General features: G+C 39.6%; 2 protein-coding genes across 5 annotated transcripts in view; one reads left to right on the top strand and one right to left on the bottom strand.

Annotated features, from left to right (window-relative positions):
* Positions 1-10,245, bottom strand: part of TUT4 (terminal uridylyl transferase 4) — a 50,075-nt gene extending 39,830 nt beyond the window's left edge. For 3 of the 4 annotated variants that reach the window (XM_056355800.1, XM_056355803.1, XM_056355802.1), the window contains exons 1-2: positions 10,097-10,245; positions 902-1,577 (exon numbers count right to left, since the gene is read on the bottom strand). In XM_056355800.1, coding sequence (XP_056211775.1) covers positions 902-1,463 — 562 coding nt within the window. In that variant the 5' untranslated portion in view covers positions 1,464-1,577; positions 10,097-10,245. The remainder of the gene's footprint in view (positions 1-901; positions 1,578-10,096) is intronic. The other variant, XM_056355801.1, reaches the window with a different exon arrangement.
* A 3,347-nt stretch (positions 10,246-13,592) lies between these two features.
* GPX7 (glutathione peroxidase 7) lies at positions 13,593-24,214 on the top strand. The gene is made up of 3 exons (XM_056356483.1): positions 13,593-13,833; positions 21,033-21,294; positions 23,188-24,214. The coding sequence occupies exons 1-3, from the start codon at positions 13,627-13,629 to the stop codon at positions 23,349-23,351; spliced, it is 633 nt and encodes a 210-aa protein (XP_056212458.1). The 5' UTR covers positions 13,593-13,626; the 3' UTR covers positions 23,352-24,214.
* The last annotated feature ends 1,126 nt before the right edge of the window (positions 24,215-25,340 follow it).

Genomic DNA, 25,340 nt, shown 5'->3' with positions numbered 1-25,340 from the left:
TTCAAGTCCTGGTTTCTCAGTGACAGATGGTCCTACAGTATAATGATGGTGGTCTACAAAGAGCTGACTGATCACAGGATGCTGACATTTCAACTTGTTTTTCCTGTTGAGTTTTATTAAGATAGATAAAAAAATATGCACTTTAATATTTTCATAGTATTTCCATACAAGCAACTGCTGTAGCTGTTGCAGTAGTGGGAAATACTTCAAATCTGCACTATCACATAACCTTACAACAGCATTTTTATTTAAAAAAACCCTTAATTCTGAAAAAATGTGACAAATCCTGAACTGAGTTAACCTGAAGTGAGGGCAAAGCCTGATCCATATATTTAATTCTAAAATTGAAAAATATGTATAAGAATTGAACACTTCTAAGAGTAATCACTGATGGTTGGTACATACTCCAGAATTCCCTAAATCAAAAAGCCATCTGCTAAAACGTATTTTAAACACTTTCAGTAACAAAAGGAGCACAACAATCACAGGGAAGAATGGTAAATATTTTCCCCCTATGTGTATAAAAAAAATTTTTCTTGCTGATTTTTCCACTGATCTTTCTGAAAAGCAGTAAGAGCTGGCATTTCCACAACTGGCAATGATATTATGAATGGTTCCCCCCTTCCAAGACACTATACTCACAAAATTGCCTGAAACCCACACATAGTATCTTGCAAAGATGTTCAGGTCTTAGGCATGAGAAGAAAGGACAGCTATTACCATAATCTCTTCCTCTCTAAGTAAGATGCTTGTATGAGAGCATATGTTCTCTCTAAACGCAATCAACAACGTATTTATGTGAAAAAAAAATATGTAAACACAACCATTTCAAAGCCCATTTCAGATTGCTAACCATTTTACCACAAGAAAACGGACTAAACCAGTGTTGAATAATACTCACTGAAGTCATCAGGCTTATGCTCCATTTTTCTTTGATCTGAAGCAGTCTTACCAGAATCACTGGTTTGATCAACATTAGTCTTCAAAGTATGAACTCCCAGTGGATTTTCCAGCATCAGTTTCCCTTTGTGTGTAGCTGTTAAGCTTTCTGCACTGACTCCATTCCCTGAAACATGGGAGCCTGGAAAGTTTTCTCCCACTGGTTGAGCTTTTGTCTGTTTCAGGTTTTCCAATGTGGCTGATAAGTTAGAAAATTTTTTTGCTTTTCCGTGACTTCGATCCTGAACGTTTGACCCCATATCTTTAGTTCCAGGAATACAACTATTTACTTTGCCTGATTTATTTTCTCCTTGTTTTTCAGAACAAGCATCATTTTGTTTACTTTTTTTGCTGCTATTCCCACTTGGAGAACTTCTCCCAACATCCTTTACAGATTTGTCATTTCTATTATGTTTATAATTCTGATTATTTGTAACTTTGACTGCTTTGCCTTCCTCACAGACAAGACGGACAGACTTCCTTGGGTCATGATTTCCATTCTTTGAGCTCCTGGCCTCTTCCATTATAGTGAAGACCTGCTTCCCCTGTCTCTTGAGACCACTTGAAGTGCAATTCTTCAGCAATTTGCGGTTGATTTTAAATCCACTGTGCAGGCAAGGATCGTAGCTGATTGTCTACTGAAGAAATAATGATAGACATTTTTAAACTGAAGGAAAAATATCAAAGCTCTGTGCAGACAATGCATTAAAATAAGCCTCTCTAAAGAAAAGCATAACTACAAATTATTATAGGAAGCATATTCCCCCCACAGGCAAAAGTGAATTTTCGTAATACATTCTGTATTAAAGTAAAACTCATGAAAATTTTTATCATCTTGACTTCTAGTTAAAAGAAGAGGGGATAGGAAGAGTTGAAAAATGGCAGAACATGGTAAAAAACACTCAGTGATAAACCTGCCAACAGCTTGCCTTTTTCTTTCCTTCCTATTTTTGGCCTTACGAAAAAAAAACCAAGAACCAAGATGTCTGCAACTACACTGGGGAAAAAAAAGAAAAAAAAAATCTAACACATCTAAAAATACCACTCAATAAACATACAGCTCAAATTAGCCACTAGAGAAAACTAATTCAGTTTCCAGCAAGCAAGCTACATTTCATTAACTGATTAAAAAAAAATTTAGAGATATAGCTCAAAGAATAATAAACCTGACAATCACCTGTATCCACAGACATTTCAGCAAATTTCTGACACATACAATTCTCATATAAGTTAACTGCCATCAATTAAATAAGATTTTGCTTAGCCAAAAGAAACAAGAAATAGTAAATACTTTGTTTAGTTGCGGATTAACTTATCTAAACCTCAGTCTTTCAGATGGTATATCATCTGAGCTTTATGTTGGAGACAACTCAAAGATTGTTCTTCCAACAGGAAGCAAAGCATGAATAAGTCTGTAACTAATTATTCTTACTTATATAGAAAATGAAGGGGGAATTTGAAAAAAGAACTTGATTTTTTTTTAATTACCTTGAGATAGCAATAAAAAATTATGAGAATGAAGTATTAGACATAGAAGAAAATACATTTTATAAAACAAGAGCAAGATATGGCATTCAGAGTTTCTCTCTTTCCTGTCCAGCTACGTATTTGGTAGGTAAAAACATGATACACGGAAATTTCTGCATTTTAGAGAACCCATAAAAATAAGTAGCTTATAATTTAGCGAAGAAAAGGAATAATAGAAAAGTAAATGGATTACAACTATTAGAAATATAACAACGTACTTTTGTACTTACATATTAAGAACCAGAAGGAAGGATCAGATTAAAATGGCTGGTTAAAAAAACCCTTCTGAATATTATCAGTATAAAGGACAGTAATTTTTTTCTCAAGCTATATAATGTAGTTACTATCTCTCTCACTTTGAAAAGACACAAATCGGAAAATACTTCAGGACACAAAGCACATTAAAACTGGTTATGTTAAGCCTCTATTGACATAATTGAAAATACATATTATCTTTCAAAAATGAAAATCAAACAAAGAAACAAAGCCCACAAGAATTTTCATGAAGTTAATATTAGCATCATAGTCTTCAGTAAAATATAAAACTTAAAAAAAAAGGATAACCTGTATTTCTAAATTAATTCCATCAGCTAGTATTTTCTCTCACAAATACATTTATAATTACTATTACAACTATTTTCTATTAAATAGTGATTACACCTGGCTCTTACTTCTAGACCAAATATCAAAGACCAAAAATTGAAAAGACTAAAAGTGCCTTTGGATTGTAGTCCGTCTTTCCCATAGCAGATCTCACTGGCTCAGCAGCAGGCACTACTGCCCACCTGTACCCGTGCTGCCCAAGTCTCAGTGTGGCAAGAAGAAGCCAGGGTCCCCACAGGTTGGCTAAATTATTCTAGTCTCTGACCATCAATATCAAACACTGCTCGATAGACTGATGCAATGTTACAGGTATGTACAGGATGTCGCTATCTTTAAACTGTGCTCTACCGTGATTTTTTTTTAATATAAAACCAGAAGAGAGAGTGAGATTTTTCAAATTCTAAACTATTCCTTATGTTATAGTTGCTCAACCTGAAGGGGTGGGGGTGGAAACCAAAAATAGAGAAAAAAAAAGCCCACACACATCAATTCCACTTTCATTTCTGGTTCATTTCTGACATCCACATCATCCTTCAACTCTGGACTGGAGTACACCAAAGCCACACTTCCTCATTCACTGAATAGTAGCGTAGGTCAGCACCAAGTGACAGGAGCAGTAACACCCTTTCTCCAACCCCGGCTACTTACTCCCAGTCCTCGGGCTGCTCCCTCCCTTGTGTAGTACTGCAGCGAACAAAACCAGAAAACCAATCCAGCGTAACATAAAGCTGGCACAAGGGAGGAGGAGGAGCACGAGCTGGTAATAACAAACAACTAGTAGGGTGGGGACAACTTCTCTTGGCACCACTTCCAGCTTCAAGCTACCATGAAACTCCAGCGTTGGAGGAAAAATGGGGCTTCATATTGCTTTGCTTTTTTTAAGTGTCATATTGTTAGATTCATATTTTGCAAGAAGGTTTAAAAAAAACCAACACAAAAATTCTACTGTAGGCCTAAATGATTTGATCTCATCCATTCGATAAAATACAGTTATATTTTCAAAAGGAATTCATAAGCTTTAATCAAATATATAAATGTGATGGGGAAAAAAGGTAACTGTTCATAAAAGCTGTAACGCAGGTAACTGCATACTGTGATAACATTACATACTAAGAAAGTGAGTGTAATCAAATGCAAGTATTTAAGGTTAAAAAGCACAGATAGTCTTTGTTCCTACAAAGTATGAAGATAGGTCATGAAATTTCATAAAACAAGAATATTTCATACAAAAACAACTTACTTCACAATGAAATTCAGAATCTGAAATGCAAGTGCAATAATGTTATTGTACTTTGGGATTTTTTTGCGTTTTTCTTTTGTTCTTTAATACTGAAATGATTTAACAAACAAAAAATCATCTAAACTTTTTTAACATACTCAATAGTAACCACAGTACCATCTCACAAAGAACTGCAATGTAAACCAACTAGTGAAACTTAACAAGAAAAACCAAAAAAACAAAGAAAGAAACAAAAAAGACCACCACTGAACCCCAGACGGTCTCAAAAAGATCCTTCCTCCTCTGTCAGATATTGGTCATCTACATATGACAGAGGGGAGGAGGGAAGGGAGTGCCTCCAAAAAGAGTAACACAGTTGGAAACAAAACACTAGGGTGGGGTGAATCAGTGCTGAGGTGGCATCTTTCTAGAAACCTGGATGGCACGTCTTATGCACAAGCTCAGGCTCATGCCAAATTGCCAGACCTTAAATCAAAGAATTTTCTCCCAGGCAGACTGGCAAGAGTTTTTACCTGCATCTGCAAAGTGGGATATGATTCACATGTTGAAATCATTTCAGTGTATTTAATTTATTAAATATTCTGGTGTTACGGGGGACTCTTGCCCCTGCTTTCTGAATGTACAGTGCCCGTCTCTCCTCTGAAATCAGCTCTTTGTAGAAAACTAATCTGGCTGAAACACAACAGCTTGAAGTCAGACAAGATACCATCCGACCTATTAGGCCTATACATACCTACAACAACCAAATTAAAAATGGTTAAAATCAGCTTCACCTTCACCACTGCAGAATGCATTTTAGATTCACTAAAGGAAGGAACGACATTGTTTCACTTTCACTTCTGTCAGTTTCTTTTGTTGCCTCCTTCTCGCAGACTAGCATTAGAAAATTCTGCATTTGAATTGCAAAAACCTCAGGGTAAGGCTTACTTCCAAACAGGAAACAAAACCAACAACAACACAAAACCCACCACACTTTCAAGATATTTCTACCCACTGCCCTTCCACTCCTTCCTCTCCAGTTGTTCAACTGCATTTAACTCCTTCAAAAGCATACATCTTGGGTCAGACTACCGTTAACAGGGCCTCTTCAAAGATGAAGGCTAAGCTAAACTGTGAGCTCTTGCATTCTGAGTCGCTCTTCTGCAAAGCATTTATTTTTTCAATCATTTCATTACCAGCAGAACTGAATGGACCAGGTTTCCTACACATCCCATTTTGTACTCCTCTCTCACTCTCCCAATCGCAGTCCATTGGGCAAGCAGGGGATAAATATATACTGCAGCTGAAGGAACATACACACTGACCGATTTCTTGGCTACTCCCTAAGAGGAACCGTAACTTCCTCCTGCTTTCCCCTCAGCAGACCCCTCCTCTGCTGAGGTATGATTCTTCCAGAAAACCTACAGAAACTAAACAATCTTTTGACGTTACTTCAAATAGGTTCTAAAATTTGGTCAAACTGGCTGAAATGTCCAAAACTAACGACAAGAGTGTAGAAGAGCAGCTAAAGGAAGAGAACAGTCTCATAGGTTTCGTTTCCCCAGGGAGTACTAGATTAACTATAAACAGCTAAAGTACTACAAACATAATTATTATCAACCTGTTTCTATAAAACACTCCCTCCTTGAGATAGAGAGACTTGTATTTTATCTGAGACCTGCTTTTATCTGTCCCATTATGATTGTCCCTTAAGCTCAAATCTCCCCAGCCAGCCTTCCAACAGTAAGTGGGGCGATTAACCTCATTCCCCCCACCCCCTCACCTGATTACCAATATAGCCCAGCTGAACTTCCTCAACAAAAATACAAGGAAATTCAGCAAACAAAGGTTACAGCCACAGACTGGAACAAAAAGAAAGGTCATCTTCTGCACTCTGCTCAGATTGCAGCACAGGTAATGTCTACAGACAGCCTTATGTGTGGTGCGGTGGTGGTGGTGTCTCCCTTCTGTTTACAGCATTAGGCCTATTTTTGTGTCTTAAGGGCTTCTACAAATCATTCAGGCTTCTCCCATATTCTATGCCAATAGTTTAGGAAAAGTTATCACACGTTTATGTTTGTTTTATGATGAACTAGACATAACTTAGTACAAACTATTATCAATCCTGGATGTTTTTCCACACTTAAAACTATCAGAGATTACTGGCCACTAAAGCGCCTCAAGCTCCACCAGCAATAAATCCACCAGTATTCTTAGCAACTAACTTAAGTGCTATGTAGCCTTTCAGGCCTTCCTGTTCCTACAGGCTACAGAATATAGGCTAGTAAGCATAATACTACCAAAATCTATCTAGAAGGAAGCCAGTGCAGTACACACAAAATTTAACACACAAAACAGGGATGCAATAAAACTAGCACTCTGGGTTTACTAAAAATACATAACTCAGTAGGAAGCTCTGCTGTTGTATTTGCAACATGGAGGACTGAAAACTTGCAAAGAGTAGTAACCAGATAAATAAGCTTGTGTGTGTGAGTGTATATATATAAACTGTAACAAGATCATATCTGAATTACAAAAGTACTGCTGAGTAACTGAAGTAACAGGAAAGGCTTTGCTCAACACAAAACTGAGTAACATCTAGGTGCAAATATCTTAAATTATGAAATGAGCAGAATATGCTGGATAGGAGATCCACACAAGATGAGCTTGTTAAAGATTATTCTCTCTTTGCATTGACACCTGCTGTCTTTTCTGCAACACAGTATGACTCACTGAGAAGGTAAGAAAGGCACGCCACCAGACGCCAAGAACTACCACTTTCTGAAGATACTACTGCTGATGACTCTTGTTCCTAACTCCGGAAAGCCATTCTCTCTGTCACACCAGCTGTATAATTAAGTTACAATGGCTTCCCTTACCTCTGTATTTCATATAAAGATTCCTAATGCTTTAATATGTTTTGGTTCTGATCTAGGTTTTACTGTAATAGTCCTTTAAATGTTTCACAATCAACCTAAGCAAGCACTGAAGCCAGAAGAGGGGTACCACCTGCCTCAAATGTGGCTGTATGCTCTAAAATACATGCTGCTGTAACCAGATCAGGAACCTAATCCAAAGTAGTTCTAACTTCAAAAACAAACACAGACAGCATTTGTACCAATACAGGCGAGGAGGCTGGAAAACCCCGGTACAGCGTGGCATAGGCTTAAAAGTCTTCTCAGAGGCCTGAACCGATCATGAAACTGGTTTATATGACTGCTATACATTTTAACCCCATCTACCCATCTTATTCTTAAACGTTCATTTATACTTCGCGCTTATCCTAAATAAAAATACTGCAGTCTGTATCTGTGGCATAGTTTATCTGGATCTTGTAATTAAGCAATAGAGATCCTTTCACCCAAACGCTCATCCCTGAGGAAGGGACAGCCTTTGAGCTACTTCCTATCAGCCACAAAGTAGTTCACAAACTACAGCTAAAGCAAATGGATCTTCCAGCAGCATCCTTAAGCCTCCTTTACCAGGATCCAGCACTTTCACTACTGAAAGAAACGTGCTGAAAACCACTACTTCAGAAAAGTTGCCAAGAATATATCCATACAGTTGGCACACACTGACTCACAACAGTTTGTAACTCAAAGCTGATTTCAGACTCCCAAGTCAAGCTTTGCTGACACCAAAACCTAAAACCTGAAAATTACTGCTTGCTGGAAATAGTATTTCCTACACCAACAGAAATAAAAAGTAAAATCTAAGGACATCTGATAAATTGGTTTTTTTCCCAAAGATTTGCTAAAACATTAGAATCAGAATTATGAACCAAGGATACACAGTATGAGTACATACACATGTATGCGTGCATTACTGGTTAAAAAAGAAAGTAAAATTTAGAATAATGTGTGTTGTTACAAAATTTAAGTAATAGGTTTTCAGTACTTCTAAGTTAAAAGTTACTGAGCTATCATTTATGTGCAATTAAACAATTTATCAAACAACATACAATATAGTCTTAATATGCCAAAAGCATCAGAAATGTTGACTTTTCCTGGGTGGCTTCCATTCTGCAAATTAATCTGCTAAGCAAACTGCAGGATCCTTCTATGAGTTCTCAGTACGAGTCAGTGCCAGTATTACATTATTTCACTAAGACAGGGACACAAATAAAGTTGATTTAGTAGAAATGCTTTGTAAAATTTAAAAAGCAAGCACTTTTGACTACAAAACAGAATATACTCTCAGCTGGGCAAAATTTTGAACAGCTTTAGAGTACCAATATGAATACATAATCCAAAACCTTTACCCTGACAAGCAGATCCACAAGACGTTTAAGAGGCGCTCCCCAGGGATATCTTGATTTTAAGTAGGACACAGGGAAATCCTGCTCCCCTTTCTCTTTTTCCCAGTAGCAGCAATTCCCTTCAGAGGGAGAACCAGGTTAGGTGCCCCACTGCATCCAGCAGCTGCTTTTCCTCTGCTAGTTGAGATATGAGAGGAAAAGTCCCAGTTGTTTTCTGTGCAAGAACAGAAGACAGAAGGAACTTTCTGATCCCTCTGTACACATATTCTGGGAACATATGTCAATGCATATATTCTGGGAAATTATAATTAAGCCCAAAATTAATTTTATGAAGGTATTTTCACTAGAATAAGAAAATTATTTTAAAAGCTCACTACAAAACTGATGTTTGTAAAGAAGACCTCTCGCTCCTAATAGAGCCTTCTGCCAGATACTGTAATTAAGTGATATTTCCATGGCTGGTTTACTCTTCTAATTTATGAAAACAATTATGTCATAACCATCTGGGGTCATCTACCCAAAAAACACCTACTGAAACTGTAAGCACAAGTCAAACAAAACCAGAAACAACGTGTGTCCTCTATTTTCAGGAAATGCAGTGACTCTCGAATGCACAGCACAGCGCTCAGGAATCGGTGAGACAGAGGTGGCACAAAGACATAAAAATTTATTAGATCCGTACATAGATATAATTATCTTTTTAACGTACTAATCCCTACCTTACCCTAAATCTGATTAGATTGTTCCTCTGCGTGTTATGAGGTCATCCTCTTTTGATATACTCAGAGACAACCTTAAAAGCAACAAGGCCTCAGGTGATATGACACATTCAGCCAACTGGCAAATTGCAACATATTGCAAAAGCAGAAAAGTCGTTCAGCTATTATTTGTATACAAGATAAGCCAACAAAAGAGCACAAACAGAGGCAAAGGGATGCCTGTGTGTCATTTCAGGCACATCATAACCCATAGAAAGGAGAACCTCTCACTTGGGCACGGCACAGTGGAGGGGGCACGGCTCGCCAGGCCGGCCCAGGACAGAGGGGCATTTCCCCGGGGGGGCCGCACCGATTGCAATGGTCTCTCCTCCCGCCCAGTATTTAATTCCACAGGGCGTGAGAACAACAAGCCGAACGCAGCTCCTGCCCGGCGGGCACTGCCCTCCGGCCGCCCGCCCCCCGGGATGCGGCCCTGGGGCCGGCCCCGGCTCCCCGCTGACCTTGGGGCCGCCAACACCCCCCCGGCCGAGCCCGGGGCCCCCGGCCGGGCGTGCGGGGCAGCCGCAGCGCCGCCACCCCGCCCGGGCGCGGGGCAGGAAGGCCGCTACGGGCCGGCAAGGCGGGGCGCGGGCAGGAGGGCCGGGGCAGGGCGGAGCCGGGGCGCCGCAGGCTGAGGCGGGGGGCGCCGGCGCGGACAGCCCCCCACCCCCCCGAGCCCGCCTCCCCCCGCCCCGCTCGGGGGGAGAGAGCGGAGCGCGCCCAGCCACCCCCACCCCTCGGGGGAGGCCCAGGAAGCTGGGCGGAGCCCCCCCGGCCCCTGGAGCCCGGTACCTGGCTGCGGCGCTAGGGGTGCCGGGGCTGCGCCCCCGCCATGCCCGGCTCCAGCTGCTGGAGGCCCCGACGCCAGCGGCTCAGTCCGGCCCGGCCGCCATGTCAGCCGCGCCGCGCGATGCATTGTGGGGCGAGGGCGGGAGGGAGAGCCTCGAGGGCGGGCGGCGCTGCCGGGCGGGCGTGGGGCGGCTGTCGGTGCCCCAGCCCCTGCCCTGCCCTGCCCGGCGCGGCCCGGCTTCCAGGGCGCCCCCCTCCCATCTCCCTCGGGGCCTCCTGCCCCCAGTGCCGCAGGGGAAGCAGGGCCGGCAGAGGACGCAGCCCAGTTCTTTCCTTACGCACCCCCCCAGCCGCCCTGTTCTCTCCCATTTTCCCCCCGTATTTCAGGCCATGCCTCTCTTCGCGCACGCCGGGCCCCAGGCCCAGCGGAGCAGGGTTAGGGCCCGCTGGGAGGCTCTGCCGCAGCCTGGGCCTTGTTTCCCCCTTCCCCAGGGCTTTCCCCCCCGCCATTCCCCTGCTCCCGCCGCCGCTGGGGAGCGGGGCGGGTGTTCTGAGCACAGAGCAGCCTGCGGCAAGCAGAGGCACGGGGGGGGGAGGGAAATGGCTGCCGGGCCCCTGACCTTGGCTGCGGCGCTGGCCCCGGCAGCCGCTAGGGACCGCGCCTTGGCCGGCACTTCTGGCAGTTCGGCAGGTCTCGGGGGAGAAGGGCCGGCCCGCCTGGCCCTTGGCAGTGCTTAGGGTGACCTGAAGAAATTGGCAAGTGCTGTGTAAGGCAAATCTCGCTGTGATCCAATACAGTGATACCTCCTTCTTGGCAGTGAAATGTCATGTTGGCACTTCCTAGCCCAGGCTAAGGAGGCCTTTCCAGAAACACAAGGCGTGTAAAAGATTAATGTTGGACTACTAAAACGGTTCCAAGGACAGTATTAATAATGTGACTAGTAGTGCTGGAAACACTTCTTCAGAGCATCTGTGTATGTAAACAAAAGTTGCAAAATCTGTAATACTGGGTTCCATAAAATACTGGCAAGACATACTTCTGAATATATTGTGACCTTAGTACGATCTTTAGGGCTAGTCTGCTTTTTTGTGGTTCACTTCAAGTTCACCCTTTACTAAATTAGGATTGGAGAGCTCAGGGTATTGCTAATGGGATGTGCAGAGCTTTCACCTTTAGGAACAAGAGCCAGTCCAGGTCTGGTCAGCAGTGACAGGAATTGCAGTGCTTCGATGCTGTTCGCAGGACAGCTGAGGTTAGCTGCATGGTGGCTTCAGTCCAGTCCTATTTGACAAAGATTTTTCTTAGATTTAGTAGGCGAAAAGTAAATTGCAAAAGTAACTAAATGACACTTGCTACTGGATACAGTCCTCCTAGATCAACATTTAGACATGCTAGCGAGCAAACGCACACCAGTTTGCAAACCTGACTGGCATTTTTCCTGCAAGCTGAAATTTATTAGACTGTATCAGATTTAGTTCAAATAGTTGGATCAACTTTAATATGAAATGTTAATGTAGTTTGGCTCTGAAAACTTGAGTCATTATAAAGCCAACAGTCTTTGACATAGTCCCTCTCTGACTGTATTCAGGAAAAAGTCTTTCTTCTTTGCTGATGTTAAAGAATGCTGTATTGCATGAAACATGGCAGTAAAAGAGGAAGCTGAATTCTACTGCCAGCCGGCCATTATTTAAAGAATTCCCAATTCAGTGCCAGTGATCAAAAAATTTCGGATTCTGGGCTCAGTTTGTGGGAGAAAATAGAATTCTGAAAGCCACTAAATTTCATCTAGGAATCGGAGACAATAATCATAAAGCTGCAGGAAGCATAAAGTCCCTTTCCAGACCAAAACCTTGCTTGTCTCATGTTGCAGTACGATGCCTCATTTTTAGTCCCATACTCAAACTACAACATTATCCCTCAAAAAAATGTAAAAATATATTGTAGATTTATTTTTAATTTTCTGGCAAAAAATGTTTATGTTGAATTATTTTTCTTGTTGGAATAATTTTTAAAATTATTTTTAGACATTAGTAGGGTTCTTAATTTATTTAAATATATATACTCTATTGAAGGCCTTATTCTCTGTCTCCAGCTGTGTCTGAAGAAACTCTAAAGTTTTTTATATAATTTATTTATAAAATGAGGAAATCATATTTGACTGTCATCTAAAGGAAAGGTTCTTGGTCAGTACTACAGCCAGGAAAGTATATGTAAAGATGAGAACTTCAGATGGTTGGCACAGGGTATCTTCCCCGTAGACAGCATAGTAGAAGATTTTCCATCTATATATTCTTGTAGCATATTGCATTATTTCTTGATGCTGTATGTGTACTTAAGCTGGAGTACATAAAAAATTACAAATCTGAGATGTTTAAAAACTAAAATTAAATTTTAGAACTAGTTATACACGGCTTCTCCACTTTCAGTAATACCACTTATGCTTGATTTTCCTAACCAAATTTAATCAGGATGTCAAAGACCTACCAAAACTCAGTTAAAAAAAATATCACAGAATGAGATTACAAAATGCAATTTGCTTTTCAAAATATACATTTCCAATATGCCTTGGCTGTGCTACTTAAATGTTTTCTGTAAATCACTACATTTTGCTATTCTTTGCCAAGAATTATCAGAATTATAGGCATGGAGGACCAGTTTCTCCATCCAAGAAGAAATCGATGACCATCAAATGCTTTCTATTGTTGTTACTTTGTATATGCAAATCCTTTTCTTCCAGCAGACATAGTAGCAAATTGTACAAATGGCTATTTTTTTTCTTGCAGAAAAAAGCAAGAAAAAAAAGTTGCACTGAAGCACTGGTTTGGCTCTGTATATCTGAAAGCTTTGGTACCAAATTCAGTTCCTGATGCCTAATACTGCTTTCTTGTGGTATTCTCTTTGGTAACATGGTTTCTCCCAGATCACACTGTGAAGACCAGTGGTCTGGCCACTGCCCGCGACCCAGGCGCATGCAGAGATTAATTTCCTGAAGGCTTGGCTAATGGTGCTCCATTTCACAGGATATCGTGCATGGCATGTTTGTAATTCTGTTACTGCTGACTGTATGCTGTGACTCGTTCAGAACACTTGCATCAGTAACCACTAGCAACCATGCCACTGGTATCCTTTGACATTACACTAGATGCTATAGTTAGTATACTGAAAAAAGGCACTTGCGAATCCATCAAAAATCACAGTAACTCTGTCCCTTATTTTCCTAGGGCATAGTTAAAGCAGATCTGTAAATCTGACTGGTATACCACGGACTGGTATTACTGTTGGTGAGCCAACTAGCACTTTCGTTCGTCTGGTACCCACCCATAAATAGCCTGAATACAGTACTACCACCATGAAATACTCCATTTTAGAATTTCTGTATCCTCCATAAATACATGCTTCTGAGGTCTGGTACAGACGCAGCTTCTAAGCCTTTGCAGACGCCAGACTGTTGCAAAAGCTCCGTTTGCAGCAGTCCTTTCTTTGCGGCAGCGCTTTCCTATCGTGGCAAGTGTCTGCAGCACGGACGTGCAGCATGCTAGATCCTGAGGGCAGTGTGGAGCACAAGCCTTCCTCTTCCTTCCCTAAAGTTTTCCTCATCCCTCTAGCCATGCTCCTTGCAATTGCAGCGCTCCTGCTCTTAGTGTTTTCCGCTACGCAGCAGAAAGAGCCTGATTTTTACACTTTCAAAGTTGTAAACATCAGGGGCAAACTAGTCTCTCTGGAGAAATACAGGGGCTCGGTAAGTCTGCACGGAGATGGGCGGCTCTCGCCCAGGCTCACTAACCAGCCAGTCTGCATGTCTGCACAAACCAAGTGGGGGTGGAGAGATTGTACATTAACTTGGTGCACACATGCAAATAGATGTGACTTTACGACTGGTGTGTTTTTTTGGTTTTTTGGTTTTTTGGTTTGTTTTTTTTTTTTTTTTTAACTGATCTGGAGTGTTGCCTGCATGCTTCCTTTGGTACCGCTCCATAGGTCTTTGCACTCTTTAAATAAAACGTCTGCAGCCTAACCTCTGTGCGTGTCCGCGTCTTCCCCTTGTGCAGGCAGCTGCCTGTAGACGTGGCAGGCAGGGAATGCCTGCCTGCCTGCCATGCAGCCGGATGAGTTGCACTGGATTGTGGCTATTAACATTGAAGCGCAGGAAGTTTGTACCTTTGTTTAACTTACTTTTGGAGCTCATTTCTGCCTTTTAACTGCATGACTTTTACTAAATTATTTTTATGTAAATCCCATTCCTTGTCAATGTTCTACATTTAAAAAAAGGGGGTGTGTGTTTAATCGGTGGCTAATGGAGCTGACAAATTTCACTATAATTAGCAAAAAAGCAAGAGACATGATAAAGTAAATATTTTAATACTGGCGTATGGTGAAATTGTAGCCACATCACACTATTCCCTGTGTTGCTTTTCAGTGTGACAAAGCAACATGAAGAAGGGCATGTAGCCACAAATCTACTTTTATGACTTTTTTTAAATGTTGCTTGTGTATTACATTAAGGAGCTCTAGGCAGACCTTTCCTACCTGTTTTAAGAACAGTTTCCCTGAATGTAACCTGATTTTATTTTATGGGGGTTTAGTGGCTTGATCATACAGGAAAGATGCTCAGTACCTATGGAAGAGTGAAAAGGGAACATAGCACATGGGGGGCATAATACTATAAGCTGTGACAGCCACATTCACAAATTAGAGAAGCTAAAATCAACATGAAGTGCACAGCTGCCACCCTTAGTGCTCAAGTGACACATCTGTGGTGCTGCCAAGCAGGCCAATAGCTTAGCTGCTGCCCAGAAAGGCAGGCACCACTTTTCACTTTCACCCTTATTCTCCAGCTTTGTGTTTCCACCTGCCTTCCCCCTCTTCTCAAATACTTCACATACTTCACTGAGGTGTCTGAGCTCACTAGTCCATAGTAGCAGGTCACTAAAACATTGGCCAGAAGACAGAGAAGGTATATGGGAGGACATGTATATTTTCCTGAGCTTGGTAGAGAGGGGTGCTGGTCAATTTGGAAAAAAATGAGAGGTCTGCATCTTACCTGGTCAAAGTCCTCCCACTCCATTCACAATTCAGATAGAGCAAAACTGGTCCCATGCCTACTCAAATATCTATATTGGAAAATACAAGGAAGCTATTTGATTTTAAGCAATATTTGCTTTTTTTTTTTTTTTTTTTTTTTAGGAGTTCCTTCCAAAGGCTCTGTCAATAAATCCTGTTACTGGGGCATTTTTTGTTTGTGGGTCATCTGCAGATCTGTCTGAATAAGCAAATACCACCTGTACTTTCTCAACCTCAGGGCCAGAATCCACACAGAAAGGAGTAAAGGGGGAACTCTGAGAAATTCCCTACAGCCACCCTGCAGAGAGCTGTGGGTGTTCATCTCCCCTGGAACAAGCTGCAGAGCCTGGTCTGGAACCTCACGAGTACACCACGTTAGGGGTGTGTGTCTGTACCTCCAGTGGTGCTGTGATACCAGGCCATCCTCGAGGTGTGACTGGTTTTGTGAGGGAGAGCTCTAGAGCCGTACCTTGGAAAAGGTGACGCCATTGGCGAATGGTCCTCCTTGATCTCTGCTAGGGCATGCAGAATAGTTTATTCCAAAAAAGTGATGATGACCAGTTTCTGTATGGAACAAAAAAATTTGCATTCCGAGAGCCTATTAATGTTCAGGCTAGCTGCTGTTTGATAATGCATGTGCATAATTTTAAAGAAAATTAATTACAGCAATAAAACACATCCCTTTCTGTCATTATGTTGTCAGAACTTAGTATCAAGGTAGAGAAAGGTTAATTAAAACTCCCATTTATTTCTTAAAATAAACCTCCTTAAATCTGCAGTTAGATAAGTACTGTTAAGATGTAGGTTTATCATAATATTTTAAAGCTATTAAAAGAAAGTAAATAATATGTAAGTACTATGTATGTGCTGCTGGTGTTTTAAAGAAAGTGAGTCATTAGTTAGCCCCTGGAACAATAATCTGCTAATTGCTAAACCAGCTTTTAACAGCCTTAAGCTTTCTGGCAGATGCAGAGAAGACATTTTCTTCAATTTACTCACTCAACTAATTCAGTTAAATAACTACTTAATTGGTAGTCAAGAAACTAACTGGGAATTGAAAAAATCAAAACCTTCCCCAGTATAAAGAAAAATAATGAAGTCTGCTAAGTCTAAAAACACAAGAGCCATGCTAAGTATAAACAATCAGTGCAATTCATTACTTGCAGAGTCTTTCTTCAATAACTCATTATTAATACAAATTATTTTGTATTCAGATCATTGAAACAATTTTTCTTGGTAAGAAAAAAATAAAACTGATATTAATTCAATTTCCATTCAAGTGCATGTTGATACAAATCGCAAGTACCCTCTTTTTATAGTAAGAAATGTACTAACAATTCTGAAATAATGAAAATTAAAAAAATTAAGGAACAGATTTTTTTTCCTGAAATAAATATGCACAGGCATAACCTATTCTCCACTTCAATAAAAACACAGAAAATAAGTGAGAGAGTACTCCCTTTTTATGGGGGCATAACAAATTATATTACCAGAATGCTAAATACTTGGCATACATGCTACGGAATCGGGTATCATAATACATTTACCTGAAAGCAAAGAAAGGGAGGTGTATTACAACTGGGGAAAAAAAAAGTACCACAAGTGAAGTAGATCAAAAAACTGTCTGCTGCACAAGAAGGCCATCCTCCTGTGTTTTTTCCAGGCTACCATACTGATGTTGACACATCTATATTAAAAATGAAGGGCAGTGATGTATGGTTGGAAAGGAATCAACAGGATTCAAATAAGATTAGTTTTTTATCTATCTACCTATCTAATTCAAGAAACCTTATTATGATCTCTATCAAATATGCTGTAAGAGGCACTATTCTTACCAAAAATAGTATCTATTTGGGAGTCAGAACTCCCAAGCATCAGCTGTTCCCTGCTGTGTTTATACCTGTCTAGATATAATAGTACCTACCTACCTGCCTTCCTGCTGACCTACCACACAGCTAACAGCGTACTGAGGTGTAATTAAGCAGTGTTAGTGCACTGCTTTGGAAATCTTGAACCAAATGTAATACAGTAATGTAAAATCATTAGGCATTCTAACAACCCAAAGTATTAGTTTACTATTGAAAGTAATGCTAGGCACTTTGCATCACAGCTCTCTGCAATCTGAGACTGTAATACTACTGAAGGTGTATAAATACAGAGTATAGCTACTTAATTACTGTACAGAGTATTGCTATTTTTTCCATGAAGGTAACAAGGTCTGTAAGTCAGTGAAATCTGACAGTTGTGGCTGATTCTTCCATCAGTCAGACAGAGCCATTTAAGAGTCTCCAGGTCTAAAACCCTACGTATCTACTGTTTCTACTAAAAGATCCACAAAAGGTTACTCAAAGCTGATAGATTGATAAATCTGTCCAGGGATCTTTTTCTCAAGGAGGTACACTGGTGTAAACATTAAGTAAACGAAGACATGTTTTTGCAGTGTTGAATGAGTTCACTACTGGAATGCATAGGTTTTCTAAGTGAAGGCAAGGAATTTATAGTATTAAGAGGTCAGACGACTAACAGAATTCAGCTTAAATACTTTTTGTAAGGTCCAGGATGAATTGTTTGCACTGCACACTAGGTGGTGTACTTGACTTTCAGAGCCTGAAGCCAGTCAAGAGGCATAATTAACTTAATTTAAATCATTAATAGTTGTAAGAAATCAAAGCACAGCCCCTTCATGACAACATAAAGAGTGATATTTATTAAAAATAAAACATAGACAAAAAATATCAGCAGATTTAATCACTCCTGGTACCAGACACTCGAAAGATAACTTGGTAACAATTTTTAAACAATCATTTTAAGCATTCCTTATGAAATACTAATAAATAAATCCTGAAATTTTTTTATTATATGTGTTAGTTATACTTTTAGGAGGTTTCCACTATTAAGTTGTGGAGTTTAGTAAAGGCATGCACATATCTAAGGAAAAAAGAGAAGCATAATGTGCCTGCCAGTCTAAGAAATGCTGCATGTATCTCCTATTTTGTGGGAGAACGTTTAGAAGTTTGCACTGTTGGCAGTGTGAGCTCTCATGCCTTTCACCACCATGCCAACTAATCACTGGTTTTAAACAGCTGTAAATTAAAATAGTCGTTTCTTTTAGAGTTAATTTTTTCAAGCTGTCCTAATTTCAAAATCAAGTCAAAGTTATAAAAGCTTGATTGTTTTCATTGGCAAGTGATCTCTCATGTCTGTTATAATATGAACATAATACCTACACAACCTTATTTCTCCCAGCCCTCCAATGATAAATTCTTACATTGCCATTGTATTTGGGATAAAGTACCAATAGATGTGAATAGTAAGGTATATGAATACTTCCGCATCATGAGAATGCTTAGTCTTAAACTATATTTTAAAATGCTTCTAGACTGTCATATGAAAGGACTAGAGGTGATGTCAACTCTTGGTGGTACAATTTATCTTCAGTCATACCAAACTACAGTTATCACTATGCTTCATAAATACACATTATTTGAAAAGAACAGAACTGCCAATAGTTATTTTTTATGTCCAATACATAAGTTCGGTTTGGAATGCTGACAGTCTACAACAGGAATGCATCATAAAATTATTACCTCTCCTCTGGGGAAAAAAAAAATAAATGCCATATCTTTGGATGTTTTAGGAGACTGAATTTAAAATTTCAGGTAGAGCTTACAAATGTTGTCTGAATGAATGTGATGCTTTGGAAGTTAGCTAGATGGCTCCAGATCATATTTCATATACAAGCATACAGGGATTGACTAGATTGTATTCTGTTCACACACTATACCACAAAGAAGGTTACATCAACCTGTGCTTTATAAGATTACCTGTCTTCCAGGGAAAACAGTGCTGCTCTGAAACCACTTCACGTATAGCCATATACCTATACAAGGTACAAAATACACAAATGAAGTGTTAATGTTTAATGTAAGAAATTATAAACACCCTTAACTTTTTCTTTACTTATTCCTACCCCTTCTGGACATTTAATCTTATGAGCCCATACTTTACCCAGATGATGGGCTTTTATATGCCAGTTTGTTTACTGGCCTAAAGAACACTATACCCATGTAGTCATTTATTTTTCATACATTTTAATTTATCTGATGCAGTCTATTCCTGTTTCCTATATACTTTTATATTTTGTGTAAAAACATACACGTAGAAATATGTGTTACAACAGTAACACAAGAATCCAAAGTTTAAATTGAGCAAAGGCAGTGGGCACAGACACAGGAGTATGAGACCTGGACAGGATTTTTCACTTCCTTTTCTTGCCCTGCAGCTACTTGCTGTGTAATTTGGTAAGGTCAATTAATGTATCCAAGCTTCAGGCTTTCCTCTTCCAGTACTGGGCCCTTCAACACAGCTGTCTCACAATGACAATAATGAAACCAACATGCCAGCTTCTATGAAACTTCCAAACTCTTGTAGAAAGGTCCAATGTAAATAGCTACTGTTGTTGTACTAGCACTGGGGAATGTGTTGGCTACTTTGATTGAACTAAAACTTTTTTTGCAATTTGAGAATGAAGGATGAGCTTCTGGGCCCATGTATAATCTGTAGAAACCTACAAGATTCAGCGTAAGCCTGGTAGAATTTCAATTCCTAAATCATGATACTTTTTCTACGCTATGCCTGATTTTAATCTAGGTGGGTAGAAACATTTTTAGTATTATAATATTTATATTTCCTTATGACTCTTACAAATTGGTCTGAAAAAAGGAATAGAATGTAGTTACATGTAAAGAAACATCACTATAAAGTGCATAATGCTGGTTTTATTAATAAAATGATATTGTATCTAAAAGACCTATGACATTCAGCATTAATCTGCTCTCAAGAAAATATTAGAATGGACTTCATTTATGTAGAATGAGTGACAACTCACACTTGGAAAATTTGTAAGAATAATAAAATCTATAAAAATAAATTCTAGACGTTATTTAAGGATAACATATCTCAAAAAACAATGGAAAGCTCTTCAGGGCCTTGAGAAACTGTAATATGTATCAGCTCAGGGTTAGGTCACTTAACTTCCCCAACAACTTCTTGCCAGTATCTGTTCCACCATGTATTCTCCTTATACATGCTGCTGTTTTCCTGTAGTCCTCATCTGTGTTTGGCATCTTCCTCTGCTAGATCTGCACAGGCACATACATGCCTGGTGGTAATGTCTGAATGACACAATGTGTACAACATCAAAGATGATCAGATATAGGAATGACTTTAAAGGACAGTGGGTACAGTCTTCACTTCTTGGAATCTCTAATTGAGGCAGTAAAAGTTTATGCAAAAATCTGTTGTCATTTTGTCACAACTAAGTAGATTTATTTTAGAAATGGTGGGAAACTTTACAGTCCATACTGCACAGACCAAGCCAAAATCCTGTAACTGCTTCTATTAACTTCCAGGTCATCTGCATTAGCAATGATAAATGGATCAGCCAGTTCTGTATGAGTACTAAATTCTGTACAAGGGAAGATGCTGCAGAACAAATGCTTCACAACAGATAAATAAATTACCAAAAATACATTCATTTGCAAGTTTCTTTCATGCAACTTGTTTATCTTAGCTGGATGGTCATTTCTTAAATATGCTTAGAAACTATACAGAAGGCAGAATGGAGAAATGTAGATTCTCTGTAAACTAAGAATTAAGATTGCTTAGTAGTTTATTGATTATCTTCATGGTTGCCAAATGGGAATACATAAAAGCAATATTAAATCTTCCTATCATGAACAGAACTTGATATAGTTCCAAACATTTTCAGTCACAGTTCTCTAGACATTTTAATTTTTTGAAAATAGTCTGCATCCCAGCCTACCTGTTGAAAAATTGACACGTGCAACACAGTTTTTAATCTCTGTTTTTCTTCAGGTGTCGCTAGTGGTCAACGTTGCAAGTGAGTGTGGGTATACAGATAGCCACTACAAGGCCTTACAACAGTTACAGAGAGACCTTGGCCCATATCATTTCAATGTGCTGGCATTCCCATGCAATCAGTTTGGGCAGCAAGAACCAGACACTAACAAAGAAATTGAGAGTTTTGCACGAAAGACTTATGGTGCCTCCTTTCCTATGTTCAGCAAAATAGCAGTCAGCGGAGCCGGTGCAATTCCTGCCTTCAAGTACTTAATTGGTGAGTAATCTGGAACATTAGAGGGTTGTTTCCCAAGTTTAGAATTCCTCTGACACAAAACACCATCTGACAGAAAAAACATGTCTGTCACTGTGTTCACAGACTCATAGTGCAGAATTGACAGGCTCAAAGGGGTCAGAAGTCATGTAGTCCATCCTCCTGCACAAGGTGGGGTTTCTCTCTCTGTCCCTCCAAACAGCTTTGTCTAACCTTCTTAAAAGATCTCCAGGGATAAAGACACTATGATAACAGATGCCCTGTAAAAGCTAGTCTAATAAACTTTTACAGGGAATACAGGTCTTGAAATATTGTCCTGTATGCATACTACACCTGATCTTCCTTTTTCCACATTGCGGCCTCCTAAGTGCTTCTCCTGTGACACAACTGCTATAGGTTGGATTTATAAGATGCATCTCAAGAGCTGCAGGATAAGTGGAAGCAAAGCATCTATATAATTCACCTCAGCAATCAAAAAGAGAAACCAGGCGCTAAGAGATGTCCTTGAATACTCCCTTCCTCACTCCTTGCAAAGCACTGGAATAGCCATACTGTTTAGTTCTTCCAGTTCCAATCTGCATTACAGCTAGCACTGAGGCCTGAAGAGGTTTTGCTGGTTTTTAGCAGACAGCTGACAAAATGCACTGCAAAGCAGGATACCCTCTATCAAGGCATTGCTTTCTCTATCAAGGCGCTACTTTTCTTGCACTGTATGAGTGCTCTGAACACCATTTAAATGCTAAACTGAAATGTCAGCCTTTACTGGATGTGAAGGAAATGTCTTCCAGTAGTGATGTATAATAAAGCCCAATATGACACAGTATTACCTGAGCTGCATTCTGCAAGGACCACTTTGCTGGTGCTTCTCTCCAGCACCACAGTGTTTTCCCACGTACCACTGCATTTAAAGGAGTGTTGGCAGTATTTTTGACTACCCCAAGCACATCTTCCAGGTCTGTAATGGATCTTTTCACTAGCCAGACTTCCCTTTAATCTTCTTCACATCCTTTCATTTCTGTTTTGCCCAGTGGGATTGTTACTTGCAGACATGTCACATAAAACTTGCCAGTCTTGTTTCCCTGTTGGTCCACACGTAAAGTGAGGCTGCTGGAGGCAGGATATTTGTGCAGCATAATGACAAGATTGTCAACAGTGTAGGACTGGCTGTGTCTTGGCAATACTTTGCAATATCTTCCAATTCCATATGAGATTTTGCCCAACGTATAATCAATGGAAAAGATGGTAATTTGTCTGTAGTGTTTGTAGGTGGGCCATTAGTGGGTTGGGACTCCTGGTCTGATTGAAAATCCTGAATATTTTGTTAGTCATGTAGCAGAATAGTAAAGGGTAAGAATGTGATTCATGTAAAAGGAGTATGTGGTCATGGGGGGAAAACTGTAGTAGGTGAGGATTAGGAGGAAACCTCCTGGAAGAATTTACTTTGTTATTTCTTCAGGTACCATTTGTTGAAACATACTTCTGAAGCACATGATACTGGGTGCTTTTGGAGGAAAAATCCTGGATAAGCAAGCAAATAATCAGTCCTGGTAGCTATAGTGTTATGCCAAATTAGATTTTCCTATCAATGTTCAACTGTTTCAAGATTTATCTATGTAGCACAAACACACACACACGTATGCACACTCACGCTTTAAAACCAATTAAAGTGCTCCTGTCTCAAGCTTGACTGTTTCCATTAGTCTCCAGGGGGGTACTGTCTAGTTAAAGCTTCCTGTCTGTTAGAAAATTAATCTTATTATTCAGTCTGAACTCACTCTTAATTTTACATTCCTTCATCCTCTGAGAGGGTAATCATCAAATTGACATAAACATATGTCAGGAATTGGCTAATGTGGTTTTCTTTTGTAAGTTTCCACTTTTTTTTTTTGCCTGTAGATTCTACAGGAGAAGAACCAACCTGGAACTTCTGGAAATACCTGGTGGACCCCAATGGGAAAGTCGTAAAGGCCTGGGACTCTACTGTCTCTGTTGAAGAAATAAGACCTTATGTTACAGAACTTGTAAGGAAAATCATCCTGAAGAAGAAAGATGAATTATGATTTTCGAAAGTCCCAGCATGCCAATTACATCTTTATTGAGAATTAAGGCTGGACTTTGTCTTTTCACATTCCAAAAGAGAGTATATGGGGAAGGGAAGTTATGACCAGTGGAATCTATATTCACCATCTTAAGAATGTAGAAAACAGCAAGTTTGCATGGTCAAAGTAACTTAATTTTTTTCTCCAATTGATTTGAGTTTGACCTTCCTGGGAAAGAGGAGCTCATCAGCAATTGTTTCTTTCCCAATTCAAATTATTATTTGTTGATAACACTATAGGAATTCAGTTCATGTACCTGTAGGAAGAAGGCTCAGAATAATGATTTCCTGATTGGGATTTCATTGATATCTGTAATTCTGTTGTCATATTTTTATCACGAACTGAATGAAAAAATAAAAAGCGTGTGATTGACTTAAGGCATGTTTTAGGAAGAGGTCCCAAACAGTTACCTTCAAAGGAGGCAGGTTTACATAGATACATGTCTTGCTAGTTACCAAGGCCAAAAATATTTCATCTGTCTAGAAAGGCAGTTAAGAAGAGCATGGGGAAAATACACCTATAAAACTTAAAGTAGTATGAAGACAAAGCCTCTTTAATAATTCTCCAAAACCTATGAGAAGAATTTCTACATTTTTTTCACCCAGTAAAGAACAGCAGATGTTATTTAAGTAGCCATTTGAACATCTGTAGGATGACAGCCTATATGAAAAGGCTATTTCTTTCCTCTATTACTATTTTGCCTTAGAATTACTCTTGCATCATACAACTGATATTAAATTTATTTTTCAATTTATAACACCATCCAATTTTGCTGCATGTACAGACAAACATTAAAGAATCAACATTTTTCTATGGAAATTCTACATTTAATTGTTGCATATCGTTACATCATTTAATACCACGTTCATGTTACAAATGTTTAATGGGACCTTTTTAGAATATAGCATTCAGGCATCTGCTCAGACTTCAGACTGCAGAACTTCTTAGCTCATACTGAAATAATAACACTAACAATTACAGCCTCATTGTTCTTTGACAGAAACCCTTTGAAAATCTTGTCAGCAAGAACTCCTGTTATCTCAACAAAAACACAATGTACAGGTCCCCTGCTCTTAACCCCGGGATGCTTTAAGAAGAATCCAGTCTTGTCCAATTGCAGTATTATTGACGAGTGAAAGCTTTTTTTGTGCTTTGTAATGATTTTTAAAGCAGCACAAACAGTATTTGTCCATGTAGTTGTCAGGGCCCAAATGTACAAATAAGCCTTAACTGCCATGACCACAGTAAGGACTTTTTCCAACTCATCACTGTTGTTAGAGCTCTTCAATATCAAAACAGGCTCTAGTTGAAACCAAAGGCAAATATTATGGCATGCACCAGCTTGTAGAACAAAGGGGGAAAGAAGAGTACTGATGAACTATTGGAAATAAAAGGGTTGATCCTAGAGTACATTATAGTTCCTGTGCTTCAGCAGCGGCTGTCTCCAGAGTTCTTGGACTCTTTCTGTGGAGCGGTCTAAGGAAGGAGAAGCCAGAGGTACTTTAAGGATTTACAGGACAACCCTGAAGGGCAGATTGTACTGTACAAAACAAACTCAGTTTGTCTGAAAGAAGCTGAGAACAAGGTTTTTTAGTTTTTAGTGGGGAAAAAAAGGAGTGGTGGAAGAGAGAACAAAAAGAAGAAATAACAGAACTACAGAAGCAAAAAGAGAGATCAAATAAGAAGGGAGAAATGAGAAGGAAAGAAGACGACAGTTTAAAGCCAAAGAATCTTTGGGACAAATGGGGCATGGAAATGTTCAGGTCCTATTGATACTGATGAATATGTTTCAAACTATATCAGCTACTTCTCACTTGGAGTGTTACTTAAGAGTGCAGGAAATTGGCACTTGTGGCAGTGAATATGTCTGTATTTTCCTCCTCTGATGGTGAGAAAAGTGAACTCTATAGTCCATTCAGTCATTTAGACTATTCTTATATGAATCACTCT

This window comes from Falco biarmicus, chromosome 11 (genome assembly GCF_023638135.1).
Source record: "Falco biarmicus isolate bFalBia1 chromosome 11, bFalBia1.pri, whole genome shotgun sequence".
NCBI lineage: Eukaryota > Metazoa > Chordata > Aves > Falconiformes > Falconidae > Falco > Falco biarmicus.
The sequence above is the reverse complement of the archived record's forward strand: the minus strand, read 5'-3'. Positions and strand labels throughout refer to the sequence as shown.